The sequence below is a fragment of the Bufo gargarizans genome, chromosome 3, assembly GCF_014858855.1.
Source record: "Bufo gargarizans isolate SCDJY-AF-19 chromosome 3, ASM1485885v1, whole genome shotgun sequence".
Taxonomy (NCBI): Eukaryota; Metazoa; Chordata; class Amphibia; order Anura; family Bufonidae; genus Bufo; species Bufo gargarizans.
In genome coordinates, this window is record NC_058082.1 from 365,552,179 (window position 1) to 365,573,873 (window position 21,695).

General features: G+C 42.3%; 1 protein-coding gene across 2 annotated transcripts in view; it reads left to right on the plus strand.

The window, feature by feature from the left end:
* TENT5B (terminal nucleotidyltransferase 5B) overlaps nt 1-14,341 on the plus strand; it is a 30,262-nt gene extending 15,921 nt beyond the window's left edge. Inside the window, exons 2-3 of one of the 2 annotated variants that reach the window (XR_006388392.1) lie at nt 6,646-8,699; nt 8,852-14,341. Coding sequence is in view for 1 of the 2 variants with exons in the window: in XM_044288050.1 (XP_044143985.1) it covers nt 6,646-7,671 (1,026 nt within the window). In the remaining variant the exon portion in view is untranslated. Of the gene's footprint in view, nt 1-6,645 lie in introns of both variants that reach the window. The other variant, XM_044288050.1, reaches the window with a different exon arrangement.
* The last annotated feature ends 7,354 nt before the right edge of the window (nt 14,342-21,695 follow it).

Consider the following 21,695-nt stretch of genomic DNA (forward strand, 5'->3'; position numbering starts at 1 on the left):
TAAAAAAAAAAAGTCAAACTCTGTAGAAACGAGACATGGCTGAAAGGTGTCTTGGTGGTCTAATCTCTGAAGACACTGAGGGAAGTCTAAATCACAGGAGATGTCACTGTAAGAGGTATGTGCTACTGTATTCGCCTGTGTATTTTTTGTAGCAATGTATGTAATGTCCATCCAAATATCTGTTTCATGGTGGAGATGAGGGATATAGAATTTGGCCCACACTACCTCAGCCCCGCCCCAGACTTCTGTGCGTGTTCTGAATTCTGAGTGGTATGTAGGACTGCAAGTGACCTCTACTACATTATCTGTAAACCCATGCTACGCCACTGTTTGAAGGGACGGGGAGCTGTGGATGACTAAGGGAGCAGACTGCTGTAGAGATGACAGTTCAGGGGCAGGTAGGGTGGCCATTCAGACCACCCTCTAGAGACAGACTTAAACCCCGCCCCAGGACCTGACATGCCCCGATTCGGTCAGGCCATGCCCACTCCACAACCAACAGGGATTGAAAAAATGGAGGTAAAACTTGTCAGCTGTGGGGCTGGGAGGGATGGTGACTTTCTCCCTGCAGCTCACGCTCAGTGCTGCTGTTCAAAAAGACATCCCTGTGTGAGATTAGCCAATAGAAGCCTGGTCACATGATCCTTATCAGCAAATAGAAGCTTGCAGGCCCTTAGTCTCTACATACAGTTTTACACCAGGTTTCCATAACAACCCAGCCACTTTTCTTCACTGCTGTATAGGGGTGGGCGATATGGCCTAAAATCTATATTGTGATATAATTTTAAGCATGTGTGATATATTGTTTTCTATATGGGGGGGGGGGGGGGTTTAAACTATTCTTTTTTTATTTAATAACTAAACCTTAAGGGCTAGAACCCTTGTCATAGTCACTCTAATAGAGCTCTATTAGGGTGAATAGGACTTTACAGTTTCCCTGCCGCCCTGTGCTTTGTGCACACAACAGCAGGGAGCTGACCATGACGGTCTCTCTTATGAGCCCCCTCCCCAGTATTAATCATTGGCAGTGGCCACAGGGTCCTCCTCCTCCCGATCGGCGGTGGCAGTGGGCCCCTCTCCCCAGTATTTATCATTGGTGGCGCCAGCAGCAGTTCCAATCTGAGTCCCAGCAGTGTAAAAAAAATTTTTTAACAGAACTGGAAATGCATTTTAATTATCCATTTCAAATAGTAATGGGTAAATTTGCCCAACTTTAGTTTAAAAAATAAAATTAAAAGTTGTCATCAACTGGGCTAAATAGAACTGGCTGTTTTGGTTTGTATGCCTTTACCTGGCTCATTGGAGTTGGCTCTTAGGAGTCTTTCCAACTCTAGCTTCCTGAGGTAACTTGATGCAGGTGCAAACATGTTATAAATCTCAAGTTCCAGGGAGCAGAGCACCCTGACAGACTGGAATCTCATTTTATGTAAATTTTCTTATTTTATGCTGTTGTCAATGGTTACACCCCTTTGGCACCAGCATTTGGCTTTCTGCCTACTTGGCTCAGTTGCTGATTCTAGAAATTGTTCTAAGAATTTAAAACAAATGTCATCTTAATATGCTCCCCTAGAAGAACAGCCTATAACAAAGGTCAATATTGGCCAAAATGGCTTGGGCTACTTTCACACTAGCGTTACGGATCTCTGGCGTGTGAACAGTGTGCCTCCGGACTGCCGCTCCGTCCCCATCGATTATAATCTTATAATCAATGGGGACAGAGCGGCAGGACAGATCCCTCCGGATGTGGGAAAGTAGCCTTAAACGTTGTGCTGTTTATGAACTAGGACACCTGAAAGAATGAATTGAACATGTAATTATGATTCCAGTGTATTCAGCTCTACTGCCCTTCTGTGCAGAAACTTGTATTGGTACAGTAGCTTATGCATGCAGACCTGCAGGTGGCATGTCTGTAACAAGAAAAATGTAAGTGGTCCTTTGCTTCCCTCAGCAGCACAGATGACTATGTTGCATGTACTGATAAGTTAATCCTCCACCAGGAAAAAGGGGTGTTTTGCTTGGAGAAGATGGCCACTGCAGTGGGGAGGAAGGTGACCTCTTCCAAGCATCATCGGTGTGCAGTAGTCCTCTGCATGGCTGGGGTCTCAGAAGCAGGTGTACACTGTTGGCACATGCATAGTACATCTAGTGTGGGATTACAGTGCCATGTCAATCGAGGAGAGTGGCAATTCATACAGTGGATGACTAGGGTGCACTGAGGGGCTCAGGCTTGTCCTTCGGTGAACTGAACACTATTTATATCCTTTTTAAAATTTGAGTCACGAATGGAACAGTGGGTTTACATAACAAATGTTTTTACTTGGTAAGATCAACCCTACCAGGCATTATCCCTGGTTTAATGCTGACTTTTTTTTTTTTTTTTTCCCCATTTTGTTTTGGGGTTGTACACTTCTTACTGATCTATCCTTTGTATAGATCTGCAGGGTCTGACACCTGGGACATCCACCAATCTGCTGTTTTGAGAAGGCATCTGCAATAGCGCTGTGTGCTTTTTGCCTCCTGCAGGTCAGTGATGTCACTACTTGGTATGAGCGCATTGACTTCAGCTACTTCAACCGAAGTCGATTCACATAATATAGTGAATCTGCTTTGGATGAAGCAGCTGAAGTCTATTTGCTCATCCCTAGTCACTATTTCGCTGGTCTGATCGTGGCTCAACCCCTTTCACTTCAATGGGCTGAGCTGCACACAGGCCAGTGACATAGCCGTGATGTCTTTGGTCTGAGAAACTGCAATAAGGCGGCTGCCTTCTCAAACAGCTGATTGGCGGTGGGCCCTGGTGTCTGACCCCTGCCGATCAGATGCTGATCTATGAAAAGGATAGATCAGTAAGAAAAGTTTAGCACTTTGCAGGCCTACATTGGGAAAGTTAAGGTTTTTTTTTTTTTTTTTTTTGTTGAAGCCTAGTCTTGTAAACTTGGCACAGATTATTTCCTCAGTACCTGCTTGTCCATTGTACCACCATCAAACATGAACAGAAGAGCCCACAGCCAGTCTAGTGCAATGAATGGGTAAGTACTGAGGAAACGTTTGACTGCAAACAAATCTTGTAGAACCCCTTTAATGTGTTAAATCAGTTGCCTGTCAATATTGATGACCTATACTCGGGCTAGCCTTTCAATAGCGGACTCCTGGCACCCCAATGATAAGCTGATTGGAGAGACAGCAGTGGCTGTGCAGTTTAATTACAGCTCCTCCATCCCATTAACTTCATTGTTACAGAATATAACTACAGCTGCTGCTTCCCATTCAAGTGAATGGGATGGAGCTAGAATTGCACTGCTCCTCCACTGCAATGTTGACTAGAGTGTAAACTGAAGAGAAAGCAGCACTTGTACAAGTGCTTTAGTCTCCTTTGCTGATTAGCAGGGGTGCAGGTAACCACTGGAAACTAGCAGTAAAGTCACTAGTATACAGTTGCAAGAAAGTATGTGAACCCTTTGGAATGATATGGATTTCTGCACAAATTGGTCACAAAATGTGATCTGATCTTCATCTAAGTCACAACAATAAACAGTCTGCTTAAACTAATAAAACAGACTTAAATGCCACCATGTTTTTATTGAACACGCCATGTAAACATTCACAGTTCAGGTGGAAAAAGTATGTGAACCCCTAGACTAATGACATTTCCAAAAGCTAATTGGAGTGAGGTGTCGGCCAACTGGAGTCCAATCAATGAGATGAGATTAGGGGTGTTGGTTACAGCTGCCCTATAAAAACACACACCAGGTCTGGGTTTGCTTTTCACAAGAGGTATTTACTGATGTGAAAGATGCCTTGCACAAAAGAGCTCTCAGACCTATGATTAAGAGTTGTTGACTTGCATACAGCTGGAAGGGGTTATAAATATCTCCAGAAGCCTTGCTGTTCATCGGTCCACGGTAAGACAAATTGTCTATAAATGGAGAAAATTCAGCACTGCTGCTACTCTCCCTAGGAGTGGCCGTCCTGTAAAGATGACTGCAAGAGCACAGCGCAGACTGCACAATGAGGTGAAGAAGAATCCTAGAGTGTCAGCTAAAGACTTACAAAAGTCTCTGGAATATGCTAACATCTACAATACGTAAAACAAGAATGGTGTCCAGAAAAAAAACACACAACACTATGTGTGGAGAAAGAGGCACGGCACACCAACATCAAAACATCATCCCAACTGAAGTATGGTGGTGGGGGCATCATTTATTGGGGCTGCTTTGCTGCATCAGGACCTGGACTGATTGCCATCAAAGGAAGAATGAATTCCCAAGTTTATCGAGACATTTTGCAGGAGAACTTAAGGCCATCTGTCCACCAGCTGAAGCTCAACAGAAGATGGGTGTTGCAACAGGACAACGACCCAAAGCATAGAAGTAAATCAATAACAGAATGGCTTAAACGTAAGGAAATACGCCTTCTGGAGTGGCCCAGTCAGAGTCCTGACCTCAACCTGATTAAGATGCTGTTGGATAACCACAAGAAAGCTATTCCCACCAGACATCCCAAGAATATTACTGAACTGAAACAGTTCTGTAAAGAGGAATGGTCAAGAATTTCTCCTGACCGTTGTGCACATCTGATCTGCAACTACAGGAAACGTTTGAAGTGATTGCTGCCAAAGGAGCTTCAACCAGTTATTAAATCCAAGGGTTCACGTACTTTTTCCACCTGCACTGTGAATGTTTATATGGTGTTCAATAAAAACATGGTAACACTTAATTATTTTATTAGTTTAAGCAGACTGTGATTCAATATGAATAATGACCATACAAGCCACTTACTAATAACTTTTTCTAAATGACAAAGGGGTTGTCTCACCAAATGGCATTTAAGTTTAGTCTATAATCGTGCCAGTACTAGAAAATGTATTTTTTTGGTAACTGTAAAACATTCCAGAAACCAGTCTCAGGTCAGCGTGTGACTTGCTACATGCTCATTTAATGAGCATGCTTTCTAGTCTAAGGAATCCTGTGTGCTTCATACAAGTATCATCACAAACAGGATCCTCCTGGCTGAGCAGTTCTCGACTAATAGGTGCAAGTATTTAGCACAGCCAGTCATGAAATGCTTATGTAAGTGCTTTTATCCTAGTTAAGATCTTTTATGATGGTAACAAATGTGCCGTAACAATTTGTTCTCAAATTTTTGCTCAAGCACAGCAGAATTATTTTCTAGCTAGACCATTTTTAGTCTGGTTTGGTCTACTAGAGCCTTTGGCTTGATCAGCCCTGAGTATGCCCAGTGTCCAAGTTTGTACTGATTCCTTTTTAGTTTTTTTTGTTTAACTCTGATGCAAAAGCAAATCTATGCTTGATGCTGATATAAAAATGCGCAAACTGCCTTAATCTCCTTTCTTTTGTCTTGTAATTTAAAACTGAGAAAAATCTTAGTCGCCCATGACCAGCTGTAAAGAGACATGGCTGAAGCAAGACCTCCAGTAGGACAAAAATAGTTAAGCCCAGTCCCTTCCATCTGTCTCCAAAGATGAAGCAGATTAGGAGTTGATAACCCAGACAACCCCTTTACTCAGGATAGGTCATCAATATCCGATAGGCAGGGGTCTGGCACCCCCACCAACCAGCTGTATGAAGAGACTGCGCAAGCAAGTGCAGTCTCGCTTCTCTCCCTGTCCGCTGCTGTCTATGGTCTTTGCCATAGACAGCAGCAGACAGAAAGAGAAGGGAGACTGCATGTGTGCACTGCACACACTGTCTCCTCATAGAGCTGATTGGCAGGGGTGCAAGGTGTCTGACCCCTGCTGATCTGATGTTGATGACCTATACTGAGGAAAGCCCAGACAACCCCTTTAACACCTTTTTTCTTTGGGAATTCTAGCCTCAACTGTACATTTGATATGGAGCAGATTGGTCGTTCACTGCATAGTAAAATAACTTAATTCTTTTGCCAAGATGAAAAAATATATAGATATCTAAAAAAAAAAAAAAAAAATGTTTCTCCACTGCAGGAATTGATGGGAACATGGCTAAAGCATTAAAGGGGCTGGCTACTAGAAGCTGGTCATGTGCAGAGAAACAGCACATGCATGCAGCTAGTAGTGGGCATTATACCATTGGCACCTATGTCTGATGGCTTTATGCCTGTTACTAGCTGAATGTATGGTTCCCAGCACATGTGCAGCTGCTCATGGATAGTGACCAACTCCTTTTAAACACTTTATCCACCTAGGGGGTGAGCTGATCATCAATGTCTGACTGGAGCATCCTAAGGCATCTATCCTAGTGATTGAATGTCATTGCCAGGGGAAGCTACCTGTGCATCCACAGTGAACATCAGTGTGGTGGATGGGAGTAAGGTTCAATAATTGACAGTCCCTTAACTTCACTCCCTAACAAATAATGTATTAATGCTATTAAATATGGCTGACGTAAAGGAGTTGCACAACTTAAAATTGAATGGGAGTGATCACAGATTTAAACTAGAGAAACACCTGCTGGATCAAAGCTTGGAAGCTTGACAGATGCTGAGAGGAGAAATGAGTCCTAAGGAAACATGCCACAGCATGGAGCTCTGCTGAGCATGCAAAACATAAGACCTGTTTTAGTCTGGAGGCCTTGGCAGCCAAATATACATGTAACAATTCTAGGTTTGTGCCCTCCCCTTTACTAATGGTAAATTTGTTTTTTGCAGGTAGTCCGAAATCGCCTAGAGCAGAATGGTATCCTGGTAAACAAGGTGAAACTGAATGGTTCTGCTGCAAGTCACGTGCTTCATGAAGATAGTGGCTTAGGTTACAAGGATTTGGATCTCATATTTATGGTAGATTTGAAGGGGCCTGATGCTTTTCAGGTTGTAAAGCATGCGGTTCTGGATTGTCTATTGGACTTTCTCCCTGCAGGTGTCAATAAAGAAAAGATTACTCCCATGACATTAAAAGAAGCTTATGTTCAGAAATTGGTTAAGGTTTGTACTGAAAGTGACCGGTGGAGCCTAATCTCATTATCAAACAATAATGGCAAAAACATTGAGTTGAAATTTGTTGACACTCTAAGAAGACAGTTTGAGTTCAGTGTGGACTCCTTCCAAATCCTGCTGGATTCAATGCTTGTTTTCAATCATGGCCCAGAGACTCCAATGTCTAAGTGCTTTCATCCAACTGTGACTGGAGAGAGCATGTATGGAGACTTTGAGGAAGCAATGGACCACTTGCGTAATCGGATAATTGCCACAAGAAACCCAGAAGAAATCAGGGGGGGTGGTCTTCTCAAATACTGCAACTTGCTTGTGCGTGGCTTTAGACCAAAGTCAGAAGTGGACATGAAAACTATGCAGCGGTACATGTGCTCACGTTATTTCATAGACTTTCCAGACATATGTGAGCAGTTGAGGAAGCTGAAGTGCTATCTGCAGGACCATTTTGTGGGGATGGAGGATAAGCGTTATGTCTACCTGATGACCCTTCACAATGTAGTAGATGAAAGCACTGTGTGCTTAATGGGGCATGAACGACGGCAGACTCTCACACTCATTGCTTCTTTGGCAATTCAGGTCTTATCTGAACAGAATTTTGTCCCTGCCATCCCAAATTTTACCTGCTACTACCAGCCAGCCACCTTCATGAGTGATGGTAATTACAGCAGTTACTACCTTACTCCTGTCCAGCCTATTGTTTCCTGCAGTCACTCCTATCAGACTTGGCTTCCTTGCTGCAACTGACTTTCGCCAAGATCACTGACCAGCTTACATCCTCAGCCTTCTAAACAGATCAAGAAGTGACTGGTTGTCTTTGATCTTACCATGTGATAACAAAAGGACTAGGATGGTCCGCACTCTCAGCCTTTCAGCTGACACTTTTATATAGAAGGACAACCATTAGTATTAAAAGTTTGCCTCTTTTTCCTCCTAACTTCATACTGATGCAAGCTTTAGAACCTGTGTAAATACTGGGTGTTTGGACCAAAGTGTAGGAGTTAGAACTCTTAAGTGCCTGTAAAGCTTGACTGGTTCAACTCCTAGATTAGAGACCATTTCTTTTGCTTTCAGTATTACACAACACTCTTACTGAAGATCCCTCCAGCACACCTTTTTATCTTTCTGTAGTATAATGTGCCTTTTTAGTTCTTTAATCACACAAATAAAATTTTTGTTCTCTGCACCCATATAGCAAATCTACTGGATTTACAGCCTGGTGCTATAAGATATACCTCCCAAATTAAGGGCTTGTTTACACTACCATATTTGTCAGAAATTGGACAGGGTCCCAAAGGGTGTTGTCCCTTTTATGACAGTCTTATGACATACAGATAGGAACACAAGGCGGTGTGAATAAGCCTTTGCAATAACATTTTTATTTTGGCATTTAATATATAAAGTCAACATGATTGAATAGTTAAAATCCTGCCCGATGTTTCGCTTAAGGCTATAGGCTGTGTCTGCCAAAGACTGTAGATTGTAAGAACTGAAACGAGTTAATGGGTGGTAAGGGTGTGGAGACAAACTGATTAGACTTGTGTATAAGATGTCTAAAGTGAGGAAGAAACTGGTTTAAAAAATTTGACAAGCAAACCTACCATTACACCAAAATGTGAAGCTGCACGAGAACAGAAATGCTGAAGAATGGAATAGTAATGTTCAGTACTGTCAATTGCTATAGCAGTTTCTTCAGAATCGCCAGATTTGGCCCTTAATCCCAACATTTTATTTTTTTGGGGTGAGGGATTGTAGTATCTGGCCCATAACTGCAAGTCCTTGATTTTTGTTAGGCAGGGATGCCCAACCTGCAGTCCTCCAGACGTTTCAAAACTACAACTCCCAGTATACCTGGACAGGCTAGAGCTATCAGCCTACATCTGGGCATGATGAGAGTTGTAGTTTCACAACAGCTGGAGGGCTGCAGGTTGAGCATCCCTGGTTTAAGGTATTAAGTGGTAATACAGCAGCTAAGACTCTCCATACTTTTACTAGTCTCTTGGAGAACATGCCAGGTGTCTTGAAATATTTTATTTCAGGGACCCAAAGAGAGGATGCCAATATTCACACCGTGCAGAAAATGCATTGCCCTATTTAATTTTACGGCTTGGAATGCTAAGAGCAACTTTACGTAGAGACTACTTGATGGAAGGTGGCTAGACACTGGGTGGTGCTGCTGTAAATAGTAGGCGAGCAAACCATTGTCCAGGGTGTGTCAGCTTATAACTTGGTGTGTAGTAATCTGCCGCCTCTGTCCTCGTAGCATTTGACTGCAGGAGATGGTCCCACTGACACCTGAACTCCAATATCTTGTGTATAGCTACAGCTAAATGACCGCTAACTTGTGTAATGCAGCAGGGAACATACTCCCGAGAACAGGCTGTATACAGAGGGCTTTCCTAGTTTATTCTTCTGGTGCATGCCTGTGTAATTTTAGTATAAAGGTTTAAGATGTGATGTGGATGAGAACATTTGTCTGGTGCTGTTCACTGCTTGCTTGCATATACCTATGTATATGGCTGTATAACAATATAATGCCATGTCAGCCATATACCACAATGATGAGAATTATCTGGTGTAGTGTACTTTTTTTTTTTTTTTTTTTTTGTGACCCACTATCGGGGGGGGGGGTTGCCTATTTTGCTTACCTGTGTAGTTGGTGGTCTTTGAAGAAAGGCCTGATGCCTACAGAGCTTTATAGTCCTAGGTGCCCCTTTAGACAGTTGTGGTCAGCTACCTTTTTAATGGCCTGCGTGGACTTGGTGGTCTATGGCAGTTCTGTCACCAAGCTAAATCTGGTCTCGTAGCCGGGCTGTGTGCTCAAAAATGAACACAGTATAGATTCTGAATCAATGTAAGTATAATGCATGTAAATGCTCTTTAGATTCACACCATGTTCTGTGGGTCTGCTGTCTTTCATGTGTTGTGTGGGTTTCAGGCTGAATCATTGAGTGCATACTTTCTTGCAAGGCTTATAGAGCAGTTTGGCTAATTCATGTCTGTTTTAAAACCTGACACCACCTTAAGACACACTTATTGTCCAGTAATTGCATCATTGTGGGCATAAAAAATTAACTGGTTTACACGGAGATGTGCTGCTGACAATGTAACTCCTAGACGGAGCAGTTTCGATTGCTTGTTCAGACAACTTCTGTTTGTAAAAGTTAGAGTGCAAATTGGCAACTGGTTGAGGGTCTCATCTGCCTGTATTAAATTATCCTTTAAGGGGATCTCTGGGAATTAAGAAAATTAATATGTAAATATTACTTTTATTAGAAGTTCCCAAATGCCTTTCATTAGTTGTAATTTTGTTTTTGTCTGGGGAACAATCATTAGAAACAAAATGGCTGCTGCCCTATTAGTGGACACAAAGCCTGTCCTAATAACACAACAGGACAAGTTACTTCACAACACTGAGCTAAATAGCTGCCTCATCCCCCTCTCCCACTTGTCAGGGATTATGATCCTGAATACAGATGAGAAGATCTTCAGCTGAATCTCTGTAGGCATAGTTCATGAGGAGACGTGAAATACAGAGGATGGACAGGACAGACTGTGGTAATGGAGACTGTTCATTAGCCACATCTGTTTATGAACTCTAATATGGTCATCAGCTGAATCTCTGTAGGAATACTGTATTCAGGATGACTTCTGACAAGCAGAGGAGGATGAGTCAGCTCTTTACCTCAGTTTTGTGAAGTAACTTGTCGTCATGTGATTAGGACCATTTTGTTTTTTCTAACGATTGCTCCTCAGACAAACGAGCCATTATAACTAGCGAAAGGTATTTGGAAATATATTTATAATAAAGTTGTTTTTGTAATTCCTGGCGAACACCTTTTAAAAGATTTGTCTAACATTGGCACATTTTTTTTTGGCTGCCTTTCCCCCCCACCTACCTCACTGGACCTGGAGAGGGAAGCATACTTACTCCTTACCGCTTGGTTTCAGTTTCCTGTTCTCAGCTCTTCAGTCTCCATTTGTCAACTTTCAGAATGGATGGGCTGAGCTGCCACATGGGGGGGGGGGGGGACACAGTGCAGCAGTACACTTAAGTCCCCACTTGACAACTGATGGAGTTGGAGGGTTGAGTGCTAAGACCAGTGGTTGACAGAAGGAGCCAGAACCTAGCAATGGGTATGTATGCTTCTCTGCCCAGGTCCAGCAAGGTTGGTGGGAGAGGGCTAGAAAGGCTGCCAAAGCTGTACTCCTTTAACCAGGAACACTAGTTATTTTGCAGCAGACTTAAACGAGATGTCATGAGAAAATGACTGACCTAATGGTTAAATGTTTTTATGTTGAAAAGAATTAGATTTTTTATTTTTTTCTTGCACTAGATCTAAACACATCCTGCAGTTCTCACTGGCTACTAAAAGTGAATTTAGATGGGCTGATGAACAGCACATTGTTGGGAAAGAATGCTTCCTTCCCAACAGTCACTGTTTTTTCAGTAGAGGTGAAGCGCTGTATTTACTTGCAGCAATCGCCTCTACAGTATGAGAATGAGTGGTTGCTACTGCAATCGCTCATCCTCATATGCTACATTGTTTCTGGGCAGCAAATTGCTGTTTTAGACACTGATCTGCTACCCAGAAACTATTTGGGTGCCAGCATGAACTCGCTTGTGCAGCAGATCACCTGATGAACAAGCATCTTTAGACAGGCAGACTGACCAGAGCGAGCTTTTGCAGGAATGTTTATTCCCGATTTTCTGGCTGTCAATCCACCTTAAGCCTAATAGAGGCTACTTTTTGATCACTTTACTGCAGTTCCCTGCTTATGTCATTCTGATCTTGCCTGTAATCACCTGTGTATAGAGAAGTCAGAGAATGCCCATAAAACTCACATGAAAGTAAATGTCTGAAGAACGGAGCTGTGCAGCCAATTGCGTCTATCATATCTTACACATTACAAAGAAATTAATCATGTTTTGCATTCCTACAGGGATTTTGACTTGTGTGCCAAATTTTCTCATCCTCACATTTACAAGTGTTTTGTACAATGTCTGCTAGGATTGAAATCTCTCCCACTGCTTGTCACTGTTGTATGCTGTTGATCTGTGCCTGCACACTGGTTAGTCTTAAAGGGGAACTAAAACCCTAAAAATGAATGGATTTGATCCAGTGCACACAATGCTATGTCTACTAAGTGTGCCCCAAATTGTCAGTAGTCTGGGAGAAATCTTGCTCCATCTTTGGCTAGGTGAATGTGTAATGTCACGTGGAACTGGAAGTTCCACGTGACATTTTTATTTCACTTTATTTTTAGTTCCTTTCTTAGTCTAACTCCTTGTAGTGTCCTCTTGTAGACCATAACCTCCTATAAATCAGTTTCTCAACTATGGTCTCTGGAACCCACCTATCAGTCATGTGTTCAGGATTTGCTTAGTAGCAGGTGTGATAATTAATGTCCATGCATCAGAGCTTTACCACAGGTATTAATTTTGAGATTCTCAAATCCTGACTGGTAGGTGGGACCCGAGGACCAGAGTTGAGAAACCCTGCAAATGCTGAGTTGCAGTGATCTCCTTTTTATACCCCTCACTATAGTGTCCATTGATGCTCCATAATAAGCCTTACTGAAGTGTGTAATAGGAAGAGCTGAGCCTTCTGACAGGTGGGGGAGGTTTTTGTCAGAACAGCCATTTTCTCACTAACCTAGCTTTCCCAGGAACCTGAGTCAAATCTGCCTAGCGGTACCACTATTTAAAAGTGAGGGGGATTTTTCATGGTAGATATATTCTGCAGAATATGGGAAGGAGGGTGAGAAGTCATGGCTGCAGCCTGAGAGAACAAAGCACTTTTTCTAATCTACTTGTTTTTAATATGGTCTGCAGTTGTGATAACTAACAAGCAAGTTACAAAGACACAAGTAGTGTCTTTTAGATTCTGGCTTTAGTTCGCCTTTAAGTATTGTATTCCTTGTACACTTTTGTCCTGCATTCCTGTTAATTTATTGTAGAAATTTCCATCTGTGGTGAACCTAGCTGTCCTCCCCTGTGAATACATGATGTATAGTCTTCCTTACTATGCAGTTCTGGGTATCTATTTTTACACTAGACTGTTCCTGTTAACACCTGCACTAACCCTGCTTGTAAAGTGACTGTCCATCTTCGCTCCACCTGCTTAATAAAAGGGCCATTTACGGTAATTGCATTCTGGAACTTGAGGTGGAGTGTAGACATATTAACTGGTGAATCACACAGGCAGATTCTTTAATAGCAAATACAATTACAGCGTAAAGAGAAACTGCCTACACAATCTAATGCATGGAGATATGTAAGTGTATGCGCCAGTGTAGGAGTGCACCACCATGACTTGTTATTGAGTCTGGCCTCTGATTTAATGTCACTGTTCTCTAAAAATCGTGAGTGTAAGAGCTTAGCCCAGGAAACACTGCTTGTGTCGGCAACACCTCTCTGCATATTAGTAATATGATGCAGTCAGTACTTAACCTGTTTTCATGTGAGTACAGTACAACAGACCCTCAGTCAGGTAGGAACTCTCTGCATCATAAATTACCTTAATGCTGTGAGGTCAGATGTGGCAAACACACAGGTTGTTTCCCAGGCTGCACATGTTATGTGCATGAGTACTAAAGGCCTGCGTACATGGCAATACTTCTGGTCACTGCTCCTTTATAATGAGCTATGGGTTTCAACAATTGCCAGCTTCTGATTAATAAAAAAAAGCATAATGCAGGAACACTGAGTAAATTAACCTTGCTGTGTTTCCAGATGGTAATGTAGAAGTCTTGCTGTAGAAACCATGCCATCTCTGCGATGTTAAAGTGCTACACTCCTTTGACCAAATTTAGGCAGCTCTTTCCAGTGCTGGAGCTGCTGACAATTGGTGACTTCATTCTCCTAGCTGCATGCTCAGCTCATTCCTGGAATCTGAGCACATAGTTAACACTTGCAATGCAAAGCTGGCCCCTATCACTAAATGGGCGAAGTTAGAAAAAATAAAAAATTTGGGTTCAGGTGCCGTGGGGTAAAAGTTTTTATCTTAGTTTTAAGATGTGCCTATTTTTTATTTCTGTGAGGGTATGGTCACATGGTAAAGTTTCTGCATGTAGTTTTGGACTCCAAAATCGGGAGTGGATCATAAAAGGAGAGAAAGTATAAAGCACAGGTATGACTTTATTTTCTTAATTACTTCTAGTATTGTCCTCAAACTGCATCAGGAAACTTGACCATGTGACCTTGCCCCAGTTCCTTCTGAGGTCCTCGGTTCAGGCCTAAGGGGTGTTTAACAAAGTGAAGTTTGTTTTGCCTGCAACATTTTGAAAAAATTGTTTTAATTTTCCAAACTCATTTTGTTTTTGTTATGGGGGGGGAAATGTGCAGTGTTATATTACCTCCCTCTGTGGGGGTTGTGGAGCCGACAAAAAAATAATAAAAATATATTTTCTCAAACTCTGCCTCATTTATTGGTGCAATTAGAAAATGCCACATTGACCTGTCAAAATCGCCCTATTTTGGTGGCGTCAACATATTCAGGCTTTTTTTTTTTTTTTTTTTTTTAAATGTGACCATTATGGTAATATCATCCTATAGATTCTGATGTCAGCCTGGCCAAGTTGCTTGCTCTCCTGTCCAAGGGAAAAAGCAAAGATGCAATTTTTTTTTTTTGCAACAATGTAAAAAAAATAATCTTGACCGGAGACTCGATTGTCCATAATCTTATCTATGCTCTTTGCTTTTATAATGGCGTCATGTGCGTTAAACGGAAGGTAAGTTGGTTGCTCCGGTAAAGAAATTAAGTTGGCTAGAGGTGTGTGGTAACATGGGTCACTCACTGGGTGGATTGTGGTTAGCAAAGTGCAATGTGTTGCTGGCATTAGTAGTTATAATGCATGGATTGTGTAACAGAAGAGACTTGTGTGTTCTCATAATTGGTACTTAAAGGGGTTGTCTTTTCTTACAGTTGCTAAGACAAGATAACTGTCCTGAGCCCTGGCTGGGAAACAAGACCACATCTGTGCTCACTGTATGCAGGGCATGGAGCTACAAAAACAATGTAACACAGCAAGCTGTTTCCCCTAACTGGCAGGGCTCCATAGGAACATGGTGAATCTCCCACAGACTGCAATGGCAGTTCAACTAATGCAATGTCAAGACCCTAAAGGTGACTTAAAGGGACACTGACAGGCCGTTAGAGCATATAAAGTGACATATATTCTGCTATTGGTCTTATTATGCTTAATTAAACTATACCATGATCACTCCTCGCTGCCTTTCCTTATAAAAAGTGTTTTTAGCAATATGCAAATTACCTTACTTTGTGCCCAAGGGGCTGTCCTCTTCAGTTGTGTGTCCCAACTGCCGTCTGGAGGGTGCCGGGGACCTTATCCGGTGCAGGCACGGAGCAGCAAGATGAGGCTGATGCCAGGAAGATAGTACTGGGCATGTGCAGTATTTCACCGGGTCTGGAGGAAAAAAGCCACCCAGTGTATAGTAATGAACTGGGCGGTAGTTGGGGCATACAACTGAATGAGGGACAGCCCCTTTGGCACAAAGTAAGGTCATTTGCATATTGCTAAACTTTTTATAAGGAAAGGCAGCGAGGGGTGGTGATGGTAACGGTAACAGAAATCAAAATGGCCAATTCCCTGTTTGGATAATCACTATTCAGATTGAGGCATGACAAAGTATTATCTATATACAAACTGATTTCCCCACCCTCATACAGCTCTGTAAATAAGTTATGGGGCTAGAATATAGTGATACAAAAACCTTTTAATATAAAATAGTATTAAATCAGAAGAGACACTATATAAATGTGGTTTCACTGATCATACTAACCTAGAGAATGGAGGTACCAGGTCTGTTTTTACCACATGGGAATGCTGTAAATACAAAATCCATAAAACTTATAGAATTTTTACATTTGTATACAACATCAAATGAAGCCATTAGAATGTGCAACTTGTCATGTGTCTGTGAACAGAAAAATAAAACTGAATCTTTGAAGGGGTTAAAGGCTACCTTTTGAGGCAATTTTAATTGTCACATTGTACTGACCTAAAAATAATTTTCTTGGCCTTTTTAAAAATATGGAGCTTTTTACTTTTTTTTTTCCTGTACAGGTCTGAGATGCTCTTATAGAGGAATCTCTACATTTTCTCTCTGCTCCCAACAGCCAGCTAATCTCACAGCTCCTGATCTCTAACATTGTAAACACCCATTATAGCTCCGCTCATCTTACTGATAAGAATGTGCCTGAAATAAGTGTTTATGACCTTATGGTTGTTAGATGACTGGCACAAAGTGGAAGTAAAAAGTGTGATTCACACAGCTAGACAAATGGTTAACACTGACAGAATGCTTCAATATTTTTAATAAAGTCCCACTAAAAAAAAAACGGAATTAGACTGAGTAATGCCTTCTGTATGAATCCACCATGATCTCATAGTACCTTGTGTTTTTCAAATTACCATGGTGCCCTTGAAAATTTTTGTATTTCTTCATACTACAGGTAATATAACATTTTATTGGGAAAAGGAATTACTGGTAAGTCTAAATCAGTTTTTTCCCATTTCACCACCATGACATGCATAGTATATAAGGCCAAAAAAGACATTTGTCCATCCAGTTCGGCCTGTTATCCTGTAAGTTGATCCAGAGGAAGGCAGAAAAAATTTTTTTTAGGTAGAAGCCAATTTTCCCCACTTAAAGGGTAAAAAATTCCTTTCCGACTTGAGTCAGGCAATCAGAATAACTCCCTGGATCAACGACCCCCCCCCCCCCCCCCCCCCCCTCTAGTAGCTATAGCCTGTAATATTATTACGCTCCAGAAATACATCCAGGCCCCTCTTGAATTCCTTTATTGTACTCACCATCACCACCTCCTCAGGCAGAGAGTTCCATAGTCTCACTGCTCTTACCGTAAAGAATCCTTTTCTATGTTTGTGTACAAACCTTCTTTCCTCCAGACGCAGAGGATGTCCCCTCGTCACAGTCACAGTCCTGGGAATGAATAGATGATGGGATAGATCTCTGTTCTGACCCCTGATATATTTTTATACATAGTTATTAGATCTCCCCTCAGTCATCTTTTTTCTAAAGTGAATAACCCTAATTTTGATAATCTTTCAAGGTACTGTAGTTGCCCCATTCCAGTTATTACTTTAGTTGCCCTCCTCTGGACCCTCTCCAGCTCTATGTCTGCCTTGTTCACAGGAGCCCAGAACTGTACACAGTACTCCATGTGTGGTCTGACATGATCTGTAAAGTGGTAGGACTATGTTCTTATCACAGGCATCTATGCCCCATTTGATGCAACCCATTATCTTATTGGCCTTGGCAGCAGCTGCCTGACACTGGATTTTGCAGCCTAGTTTGCTGTTCATTATAATTCCTAGGTCCTTCTCCATGTCAATGTTCGGCCTCATGCACACGACTGTTGTGTGTTTTGTGGTCCGCACAGACAGCCTTTTAATACAACTGCCTATTCTTGTCTGCAAAGCAAAATGTTATATTTTTTTTGCGGACCACGGAACAGCAACAGATGTGGACAGCACACTGAGTGCTGTCCGCATCTTTTGCGGCTCCATTGAAGTAAATGGGTTCGCATCCGAGCCGCCAAAACTGCGGTTTAGATGCGGACCCAAACGGCCGTGTGCATGAGGCCTTACTGAGTATTTTACCATTTAGTATGTACGGGTAATTTGCATTATTCCTTCCTATGTGCATAACCTTACATTTGTCAGTGTTTAAACCTCATCTGCCCAAGCCTCCAATCTATCCAGATCCCTCTGTAGTAGTATACTGTCCTCTTCCGTGTTAATTACTTTGCACAGTTTAGTGTCATCTGCAAAAGTATATATTTTACTGTGCAAGCCTTCTACAAGATCATTACTAAATATATTGAAGAGCATAGGGCCCAATACTGACCGCTGAGGTACTCCACTAGTGACCCAATCGGAGTGTGTACCGTTAATAACAACTATCTGTTTGTGTGTTTAGCACTGAGCCAGTTACTTACCCACATACAGACATTTTCCCCCAGTCCGAGCATTCTCATTTTATATACTAACCTTTTATGTGGTACAGTGTCAAATGCTTTGGAGAAGTCCAGATACATGACATCCATTGATTCGCCGCTGTCAAGTCTAGAACTTACCTCCTCATAGAAACTGATTACATTTGTTTGACATGACCGACCCCTCACGAAGCCATGCTGATATGGCGTTATTTGCTTATTTCCGTTAAGATGCTCTAACATAGCATCTCTCAGAAAACCTTCAAACAGTTTACCCACAACAGATGTTAAACTTACCAGCCTATAATGGTTTCCGTGCTCCATTTTTCCTCCCTTTTTGAATATTGGCACCACATATGCCATGCGCCAATCCTGTGGGACATTCCCTGTCAGTATAGAGTCTAAGTATCAGAAATAAGGGTCTGGCTGTGACATTACTTAATTCCTTTTGGATACGGGGGTGTATTCCATCTGGTCATGGCGACTTGTCTATTTTAAGTGTCTGATATACTTCTTCCTGGGTCAGACAGAGCACTTTTAATGGGGAATTTATTTTTACATTCTGCATTTCATCTGACAGTTATTTTACTCAGTGAATACATTGGAGAAAAATTAATTTTAATAGCTTTTGCTTTCTCCTCGTCGCTGTCTGCAAACCCCCCCCCCCCCCCCCCCCCTCCTCATTGCTCTGTAGAGAGCAGACACCTTCAGATTTATACTTTTTACCATTTATATAATTGAAGAACATTTTAGGGTTAGTTTTGCTCTTTGGCAATTAATCCCTCGGTCTCTAGTTTGGCAGTTTTTTTCATATTCAATTTTATTTTTTATTTTTTCCCCTTTAGTTTTTCAGTGCTTCCCTGCTCCACTCCTGTTTTAGTGATTTTTAAATGCTTTCTTTTTGTCATTTTATTGCTTTCTTTACAGTTCTATTTATCCACATTGTTTTTTTTTTTTTTTTCTGGTTTCCTTAACGCTTTATTCCTATAAGGTATGTACCTCTCAGAATTGGATTTTAGGATGCTTTTAAAAATTATCCCGTTTTTGAGGACTTTTGTCCCAGTTACGCCTATGGCCTCTTAGTTGGCTAAATTTTAGCTTTTTTTTTTTTTTGAAGTTTCTGTATATTCTTTTTTTTTTCTTTTACTGTAGAAACGCTCGTTTGAAGGATAATTGGAAGGTTATTACTTATTGGTCACTATTTCCCAGGTGTCCCCAATATTGAAGCCCAGATCCATACACGGGCACTGGCTGTGTGCAGCCCGCATCATGTACCCATTCACTTCAGCATGCGCTACTTTTTTGTGGTGCAGGCAGTCGGATGCAGATCGCGAACCCCATTCAAGTGAATGGGTCCGCGATCCTCATGCAGCTGCCCCATGGTCTGTGTCCGTGCATTGCAGACCGCTATTTGCGGTCCACAGCACAGGCACGGCGCCCTTACATTCGTTGGCATGAGCCCAGAGTGTTTTTTACATACTTTTTATATGTACTTTCTTTTATTTGGATCTTGATTTATTATTTCATTTTATCTTTATCACTTTTATTAAACTTGTCTGCAGATGTGGATGACGCACTTATGGGGGATATCTGTGGATGGCGCACTTATGGGGGGGATAAGTGCGTCATCAGATATCCTCCATAAGTGCTCTCTAGTAAGTAAAGTAATGTATTAGTGGGGGGAAGGGAGGAGGCAGGGACACTTGCGGCGGGGCTTTCTGATGCAGGACATTTCGCTCCAAGTCTCCTGAGCGGCGGCCTCTTCACCACTCCCCACATGGCCGGCAGTGGGCAGCCGAACTAGAGCGCCACTGCCCGCCCTTCTGCTGCTGTGCGCAGCGTGACATCTCACCCTCCGTCATGCGCCTCCTGCCCCGCCTGCCTGCTTCATTCATAAAGTGGAAGGAGCAGACAGACGGGGCAGGAGGCGCATGACGGACATTTTGCAAACGGCTTGAGCGGCGCGATATGCTTGCGCAGCCGCCAGCCCGCTCTAAAGAGCCGCTTGTGGCTCACGAGCCGCACTTTGCCGACCACTGGCCTAGATCATGCAGCTCCAATGGCTGTGAAGGAAGGTACTACTTATAATGACTCTACTTGCGTTACACAGCAAATATTTGTTGTCATGCCTCATGGCTTTGGGAGGACTGACTGTTCAGGCTTTCTTGCCTGAACGTGTTATATTGTTTTTTTTTTCAGATTTTTATTGATGCCTGTATAGCTAAAGGTCTTTCCATATATACCTGCTTGGTGGAATGTCTTGCATTTTTATTTTTTTTTTTACTGTAGGTCGGCTGACCGCCTGTAGCATCTTTTTGCTGGGTCGGCTAAGTGGGATGAACGCCTGTTGCATCTATACTTGTTTGGCTTGCACCTACAGCATCTGACTGGTCGGCTTAATACCTGTAGCTTTTATGCCTGGTCACCTAAATGCTACTAGATTCTGCCTGGTAGACTGCCTGTGAGTTGAGCCTGTGCCTCTATGGCTGGCTTTTTTTTTTTTCCCCTTTCCTTTTGGGTCAGACCTCCTAGTTAGCTTTTAGATTCCCTTTGCTTCCATCTGGGTGTCCTTACCTTTTCATTACTTTTCAAGTTCAGTATGCAGCCCTGCAGGCTATTGCGATTTGAGGTCACGGTTAATAGGCGAACGAGGGTTGCTCTGGGTTACTCAGTTTTGTAGGGAGACCCTGGGCAGGCGTACAGCAGTGATGGAGAGGCTGGCACAGGAGTCCTCAGGGGCGCACTCAATGTATAGGGACCAGGCCTGATGTTGGATGAGGTGCCCTGGGTGTTGCAGATGTTTAATGTGCTGGGGCAAGGTCCCTTTTAAGATTTGACGCCAGTGCCTGTAACGGTGGCACACCGATTTTATAGTAGTAATAAGTGAGGAACACTATATTGTGGTGAACCAAACTTCCTTTACTGGAAACAGTTAACTTTGTATACAGTCTAGGTTCAGTTTCACATGGCGGCAGAAGCAATCATAAGCAGGCTTTTACATCAATTGCAGGTACAATGTTATTTGCAAGATACTCAGAGGGTAAAAACACTTACAGACCAGGCTGCACCTTTTCTTCAGAAATCCTGTGCACTATTCCTCAGAACTCCTGGCTGTCCCAAGGCCCGTATGCCGGCTTTATCCTTGGTAGAAAACTTCGTCAGGTATACAGGTCCTTCTAAAAAAATTAGCATATTGTGATAAAGTTCATTATTTTCTGTAATGTACTGATAAACGTTAGACTTTCATATATTTTAGATTCATTACACACAACTGAAGTAGTTCAAGCCTTTTATTGTTTTAATATTGATGATTTTGGCATACAGCTCATGAAAACCCAAAATTCCTATCTAAAAAAATTAGCCTATTTCATCCGACCAATAAAAGAAAAGTGTTTTTAATACAAAAAAAGTCAACCTTCAAATAATTATGTTCAGTTATGCGCTCAATACTTGGTCGGGAATCCTTTTGCAGAAATGACTGCTTCAATGCGGCGTGGCATGGAGGCAATCAGCCTGTGGCACTGCTGAGGTGTTATGGAGGCCCAGGATGCTTCGATAGCGGCCTTAAGCTCATCCAGAGTGTTGGGTCTTGCGTCTCTCAACTTTCTCTTCCCAATATCCCACAGATTCTCTATGGGGTTCAGGTCCGGAGAGTTGGCAGGCCAATTGAGCACAGTAATACCATGGTCAGTAAACCATTTACCAGTGGTTTTGGCACTGTGAGCAGGTGCCAGGTCGTGCTGAAAAATGAAATCTTCATCTCCATAAAGCTTTTCAGCAGATAGA